We start from the raw sequence: 7,818 nt of genomic DNA, 5'->3' as shown, positions 1-7,818 counted from the left end.
CCATTTCTTCCTGGTCGTTTCCTCGGCTTCTTGCCTTCACAGGACAATTACCTGATTGCTCTGCTTTCTGAGTGGGAATCAGGGGGCCCTTTCTTGTGCCCTCCTTCTTCTGGTTCCTCATAGTGCTCCACTTCCCCACTTACCTCAGGGCTTCGGTCACCATCCCCTGGAGGGCATCACTTAAGGCCCTCCTCGCTAGGTTGGAAAGCCCTCCTGTGGTGATCTTCCTCTCTTCCTAGCAATCCTTGCCCCTGGAACAACGTCCCATGGTCAAAAAATCCAAAGCCCTCTCTGCGACACCACCTGCACCACCATACCCAGTACTCACACCACTTCTTTTAGAACAACCAAGGTGTTCGCCGTCATCTTCCTCCTCACCACCTAGGGCCTCCTTCTGCCACCTCCCAAGGACTTTGTCTCCTCCTGCTATGCCTCGTCTGGGATGCCACTTTTATCATCTGTTATATTGACATTGTTATGTCTGATGTCCAGGGCTCGCCAGACGTGCAGACTGCGCTGCACCAGCTATGCCGGGTTGTAATCTACTTGCCACGGGAAAGTAGATTATATGATTTGTCGAGCCGTGCTGATGTCTATTCAGTAGGTACTGTTTCCTTTTCTCCTTGTTTGTATTTCCTAATCTTACTATGGCGAAGTGTCTTTTTCTAATAGGTAAGTGTATCAATGATCTCAACTTATCATAAATGTCAATTTGTTACCGTGGACCTTTTGTGGTTGTCTATCACATTTCATAATGAGGAGAATGGAGCAAATAATGAAGGAATCCATCTGCAAACATTTGGAAGATAATAAGGGGATAGGTAACAGCCAGCATGGATTTGTTAAGAGCAATTCATGTCAAGCCAATCTGATAGCTTTCTTTGATAGGATAACAAGCCTTGTAGATAAAGGAGAGGTGATGGATGTGGCATGCCTAGACGTTACTCATGCATTTGACACAGCATCACATGATCTTCTTATCAATAAACTAGGGAAATGCAACCTAGATGGAGATACGATAAGTTGGGTGCATAACTGGATAAATATTGTCAGAGTAGTTATTAATGGTTCACAGTCATGCTGGAAGGACATAACAAGTGGGGTTTCACAGGGATCTGTTTTTGGACCTAGAGAGGTGGTGGAATCTCCATCCCTAGAGGTTTTTAAGTCCCAGCTAGACAAAGCCCTGGCTTGGATGATTTAGTTGGGGTTTGTCCTGCTTTGGGCAGGGGGTTGGCCTCGATGGCTCCTGAAGTCTCTTCCAACCCCAACATTCTATAATTCTAACCATGTAAGTTAAAGAATTCTCCATACACAGATTTCCCAGTGTGTCATCTGACATCACACAGGCCGAGTCAGTGATCCATGAAAATGTGTCTGGCACCAGCGAGCCCTGCAGAATGGTTGCTCTGAAGTGCAAAGCACTAGGAGAAAACTTTAAGTCACTTTATGAGTGAAGAGAGGGAGCAGCCTGTCCCGAATCTGTTTGGTCCTCACCCCGTAGATGATGGGGTTCAGCATGGGGGGCACCAGGAGGTACACGTTGGCAAGGAGAATGTGGAAGTTTAGGGGTATATTGTGGCCAAACCGGTGTGCAAGAAAGGAGAATAGAGAAGGGATGTAAAAGGACAAAATGACACAGAGGTGGGAGATGCAGGTCCCAAAAGTCTTGAGCCGAGCGTCCTTTGTGGGGAGGCTGAAGATGGCCCTGAGGATGAGAACATAGGACACAGTGATAAAAATGATATCCACACCCATCACAGAAAAGACCACAAACAGACCATAGTAGTTATTGACACGTATGTCAGCGCAGGCCAGCTTCGCTACAGCAATGTGCTCGCAGTAGGAGTGGGGGATGATGTTGGTTCTGCAGTACGTCAACCTCCTATCCAGGAAGGGATAAGGCATGGTGAATGTGCAGCTGCGAAACATAACTGCCAAACCAATTTTGGCCACCACAGGGTTTGACAGGATCGTGGAATGTCTCAGGGGGTGGCAGATGGCCACGTAACGATCCAAAGCCATGGCCGAAAGGATCCCTGACTCTAACGCAGTGAAGCAGTGAATGAAGTACATCTGCATGAGGCAGGCATTGAAAAGAATCTCCCTGGAATTGAACCAGAAGATTGCCAACATTTTAGGCAAGATGGACGTAGACAGGACCAGGTCGGTGATGGCCAGCATGCAGAGGAAATAGTACATGGGCTCATGGAGTTTTGTCTCCCTATTCACTATGAAGAGGATGGCGAAGTTCCCCAAGATGGCTATGCCATAAGTGATGCAGAAGGGGATGGAGATCCAGACATGGGCCGTCTCCAGGGCAGGAATACCCAGCAGGATGAAGGAGGATGGGTTGGTGAAGTGGGTTGTGTTTGAATCTGACATGGAGCAGGGGAGAAGGTGTCCAACTCTGAGGCAGAACGGTGTCTCTGGAATGTACCATATGTTCCCCTGACTTCTTGTGCGTTCGCTGGATCTACGGTGATGGTCGCAGTAGAAATGAAGACATGCCTGGATGGAGAGACAATGTTAGTGTGAGACTCTGTGCAGTTCTGGAGGCTGTTCTCACGGAGAAAACAGATTGGTCTCTCTTCAGACACTGACACAGAAGAGTGAAATATGAAGGTTTGACCCTATTGATGCCCAGTACGTGTTTGATGGTGCTTTGTGTGTCAGCAATTCCTGCACATCACAGCTTCTGAAACCGTAAAGGAAACCAGACTGTGGCCTCTGGTTGTCCATCATTGGTCATTAAATCAATGGAACCTGAGCTAGAAAGTCGATGCTGTAAGGAGAGTCCCAAGCACCTAGTTGCTCAAATCCAAACTTAGCTGGGACATGTGCAGGATGGGGGAAGGGATGGGTGCTCCCAGCTAGAACACACCTGGGGTTAAAGACGTGCCGATCATGAAGCATCTATAAAGGGGAGATCAGAGATAAGGGGGATTGTTCAGAGAGGTTCTTGGAATGGGGGAGGCTCCCTACTGCAGACAGACTGAAGTGTCTTGGACTGTTTGGTCGAGAGAAGAGACATGAAGGGGGCATTTGAAGGAGAAGAACAAAAGAATACACCTGACTGTATTCACATGGGCAAACAGGGAACAATTCACAGCCAGCAGTACTGGTGGACAGTGAGTGATTCAAAACAGTGATTTCCCCAAAGCTGAGGTAAATTAGCAACAAAACTGATGAAGGGTATGTCTTGACTGCAATGAATTCCGGGATACTGGAGATATCTGTAATTCGGAACAAGCAGAGTACAATAAGGAAGAAGCAGAACCAATGAGAGAGAGACACTTCCCTAGGAATCCCAATCAGCTGCTGTGTCCCATGTACCTCTTACCCCAGCATCCACTGAATTCTCCCGCGTCGCAAGCCGACAGAGCAGTGTGCACCATTCACAGCACTGCAATCCCCTCACTCTTCTCTCAGCCTGTCATGGAGAAGCAGCATCTGCATGGAAGCCGCCTGGAGAGCAGCCTGGTTGCTCTTCTGGGCTATTTATCCAGCTCTAGGAGTAAACAGTAGTTAAGGCAAATCCCTAGAGGGAGAGGAGAACTCTTGGGCTCTGGGCTGAGTCAGGGAGGAATTGGGTATTTATCAGTTGTCGCTGATTAGGAGGAAAAACGTGGGATAATGGCTAGATCTCCAGAGGGCTCTCTGATCCGCCGTGAATGCCTGGGCTGACTGTGGACAGACAGATGTGCAGAAGGCTGATTGTAGGGAAAGAAGAGCACTTTCCCCAGACATTCGAGCTGCCAGCAATGGATCAGAGATTGGTATTGCTCATTGGTAGCTACCATTCCACTGGGCCGCACCTTCCACTGAAAGGTTTTCAAAACCCCTAGGCAAGGAAAGTGGCTTTGCTCACATCCCCATTGTACAGAGAGGCAAACTGAGGCATGAGGGGACATGAATTAGCCACAGTCAGAGGGAGACGGGATGCCAAGATGGCAAAGGGAACCCAGGCACCCTGACTTCCCTGCTGTAGCCCCAGTCCCTCCCTCATGCCAAGGGGGAACAGACTCCTGCTCCGGGACATAGTGGCAGGGACTGTTCATGGGCCGTGATGCTGAGGACAGGCAGGAAGAGGCAGGCCAGCGAACCAGGTGGGAGGAGGGAGGGAGGGAAAGGGGGACAGTTGAACCGGAACCTGGTGATATAAAATGACCCAGAGCTCCTGGCAGCAGCCAGAGCCCTGGGCCCTTAAAATTGCTGCCGCATTGCTGGACAGAGAGCTCCGGGCAGCAGTCATCTCTGGGGAGTGGAATTCCGGAAGGCACTGAGGTAGCCCCTCCCCTTCTGCCCAAAGCCCCACCCCTTCTGGGGGCACAGGGCAACCTCCCAACCCCCACCCAACCTCTGCCTTGTCCAGGGGGCTGGTGAAGCTGTTGGCACCACTGTGAAGAGGCAGCCTGAGCCTTCCCCTTTCTCTGCAGGCGAGTCTGAGAACCAGCTGGAAGTGGTGACTTCTCGCTCCGGTGAGGTGGGAGCTGCAGGACTGCACGTCAGAAACCCACCAGCCCACCACAGTGCCGGGGGCCACTTCGGGGGATCAGACTCCCTACACACTGCCAGCAATGGATCAGAGATTGGTATTGCACATCGGTCGCTATCATCACACAGGGCCGCACCTTCTGCTGAAGGACAGATGGAAATGCACACCCTTAGGTTAGGGGAGAAAGAAGCCCAGCAGAAAAAGACACTATCTGAAAACCTTGCTGGGATGGAGGCAGCGAACGGGTTTCCGAAGTGTGTGTAATCCCGGAACACAAATCTAGCGTCCAGACTGCAATCGCTCTATTTCGACAAAATATTGAACATAAGAACATAAGACCGGCCGTACTGGGTCAGACCAAAGGTCCTTCTAGCCCAGTAACCTGTCTGCCAACAGTGGCCAGCACCGGGTGCCCCAGAGAGGGTGGACCGAAGACAACGATTAAGCGATTTGTCTCCTGCCATCCCTCTCCAGCCTCTGACAAACAGAGGCAAGGACACCATTTCTATTCCCTGAGTAATAGCCTTTCATGGACCTAACCTCCATGAAATTATCTAGCTTCTCTTTAAACTCTGTTATAGTCCTAGCCTTCACAGTCTACTCTGGCAAGGAGTTCCACAGGTTGACTACACGCTGTGTGAAGAAGAACTTTCTTGTATTAGTTTTAAACCTGCTACCTATTACCCATTAATTTCATTTGGTGAAATAACGGAGGGCTTTTTCCGAAGGCGGTAAACCTCTTTCCATGAGGAAAGAGAAGGCTGAGAGGGGACATGATAGCAGTTTCAGGTATCTAAAAGGGTGTCATGAGGAGAAGGGAGAAAGGCCACGTGACTGGGGGTGGGGCCAAGCATGCGCCGCACGCCTGAGGTCGGCACCGGCATGTGCCGTGATCCCGGGCAGGGGCTGCCCAGGTTCCGCACGGCCGGGGCCAGTGCGGGCATGCACGGCGCCCCCGGGGGCGGGGCCAAGGCCAGCACCAGGGCTGGCAAGGGCACGCGCGGTGCCCCCAGCGGCGGGGCCAAGGCCAGTGCCAGGGCCGGCAAGGGCACGCGTGGCGCACCCGGGGGCGGGGGTCAGGGTCGGTAACGGCACTCACGGCACACCTGGGGCCGGGGCCGGCCATGCGCCCGGGGCTGGCACCTGATGCACACCCGGGGGTGGGGCCAGCCCAGATTGCTCTGCGGGCGCACATAAAGGGCCATGGCACCCGCGGGCACTGGGTTGGGGACCACGGGTCTAGACAGTACTTGGTCCTGCCGTAAGGGTAGGGGACTGGACTCGATGACTCTCAAGGTCCCTTCCAGTCTTAGTATTCTATGATTCTATTGTTCTAAAAAACACTTCCCAGCTAGGGGAAACATCTTGCTTTGTGGGTGTCACCCAAGAGCAGCCACATTTGAAATACAGACACAGAGTCAATATTCATAACTCCAGACCCAAAAGTGAGATGCGTGCACACACAGGATAATCACGTTCAGCAAATCAGAACTTTTCCAATGACACCGCACATGACATACTTTGTACAGGATGCATGATAGTAACATTCTAATTGTACAACTGTGATAAATCGGGGCTGCATAATGTGAAGGGCTGTGTGTATCCTGTGAGAACAAAACATCCAAAGGTAAAATTTCACCTGAGAAGAGAAAAGTGAGGAAAGTCCTTAGAAGAATTCTTAACAGATGGAAGTGGGGGAATGGTCCAGCTCCTGTAGGAAGCTTTCCTGATGTATATTCCACCCATTAGACAAAGTGTTGCCTGATCTGAGACGGCTGATGTAATTTCCAGTTACCACCTTTATGCTTGACAGGCTCTGTGCTTGGTAACCCTGAAGGGCACAGATACAACACTCATACTATGGCTGTGTCTACACTGGCAAGATATTCCAAAAAATCAGCTGTTTTTCTGGAAAAACTTGCCAGCTGTCTACACTGGCCACTTGAATTTCCGCAAAAGCACTGACGATCTCATGTAAAATCATCAGTGCTTTTCTGGAAAAACTATGCTGCTCCCGTTAGGGCAAAAGTCTTTTTCCAGAAAACGGTTCCGGAAAAGGGCAAGTGTAGACAGCACAGTAGTGTTTTCCGCAAAAAAGCCCCGATCGTGAAAATGAAGATCGGGACTTTTTTGCGGAAAAGCTCATCTAGATTGGCCATGAACGCTTTTCTGGAAAATCTGCTTTTCCGGAAAAGCATCCTGCCAATCTAGATGCTCTTTTCTGAAAATGCTTTTAACGGAAAACTTTTCCGTTAAAAGCATTTCCGGAAAATCATGCCAGTGTAGACGTAGCCTGCAGGAACTCTTGTATATAGGTAGTTTATTAACACATCATCCTCATCTCCGGCACTTTCCTCATCATCAAAAGTGGCTTCTTTCTAGCACCTCCCAAACACTGTGTCTCCTTTTGCTGCTCCTCCTAAGCTGGGATGTCCCTTTTATCATCTCTTACACTGGTGTTGTTATATCTGATGCATATACCGTAGGGCTGTTTTCTTTTCTCTTTGTTTGTATTTCCTCACCTTACTATGGTGAAGTGTCTTTTTCTAATAGGTCAGTGTATCAGTGATCTCAACTTATTCTCATAAATGTCAGTTTGTGACCGTGGGCCTTTTGTGGTTGCCTATCACATTTGACAATGAAGATAAGGGAGAGAATAATTAAGGAATCCCCCTACAAACATTTGGAAGATAATAACATGATTTGTAAAGAGCAAATCATGTCAAGCCACTGACAGCTTTCTTTGATAGGATAACGAGTCTTGTGGATAAGGGAGAAGTCATGGATGTCGTATACCTAGGCTTTAGTAAGGCATTTGACATGGTCTCACATGATATTTTCGTCAATAAACTAGGGAAATACAACCTATATGGGGATACTATAAGGTGGGTGCATAGCTGGCTGCATAAACATTCTCAGAGTGTAGTTATTAATGGTTCACAGTCATGCTGGAAGGACATAACAAGTGGAGTTTCACAGGGGTCTGTTTTGGGACCTAGAGAAGTGGTGGAAACTCCAACACTAGAGGTTTTTAAGTCCCAGCTTGACAAATCCCTGGCTGGGAAGATTTAGTTGGGGTGGATCCTGCTTTGGGCAGGGGCTTAGACTCCAAGGCTCCTGAGGTCTCTTCCAAACCTAGGATTCTGTGAGTCTAACTGTAAAGTTAGAGAGTTAGAGAGTTAAAGAGTTCTCCTTACACAGATTGCCCAATTATTCATATGACACTGAACAGGCCAAGTCAGTGATCCAGGAAAAGGTGTCTGGCATTAGCCATCTCTGCAGATTGATTGGTCTGAGGCACAAAGCACACGAAGAAAACT

General features: G+C 49.3%; 1 protein-coding gene across 1 annotated transcript; it reads right to left on the bottom strand.

The window, feature by feature from the left end:
• Nucleotides 1–1,437: 1,437 nt before the first annotated feature.
• LOC102457739 (olfactory receptor 52R1-like) lies at nucleotides 1,438–2,385 on the bottom strand. The gene has a single exon (XM_006111288.3). It carries the CDS (start codon nucleotides 2,383–2,385, stop codon nucleotides 1,438–1,440), a length of 948 nt encoding a protein of 315 aa, XP_006111350.2.
• Between the last annotated feature and the right edge of the window lie 5,433 nt (nucleotides 2,386–7,818).

Source organism: Pelodiscus sinensis, chromosome 1 (assembly GCF_049634645.1).
Source record: "Pelodiscus sinensis isolate JC-2024 chromosome 1, ASM4963464v1, whole genome shotgun sequence".
Taxonomy (NCBI): Eukaryota; Metazoa; Chordata; order Testudines; family Trionychidae; genus Pelodiscus; species Pelodiscus sinensis.
This window is presented reverse-complemented; position numbering and strand designations above follow the sequence as displayed.

What these genes read in the sequence shown, in the direction of transcription:
- LOC102457739 (XM_006111288.3), bottom strand. Translation starts at nt 2,385, where the DNA reads ATGTCAGATTCAAACACAACCCACTTCACCAACCCATCCTCCTTCATC.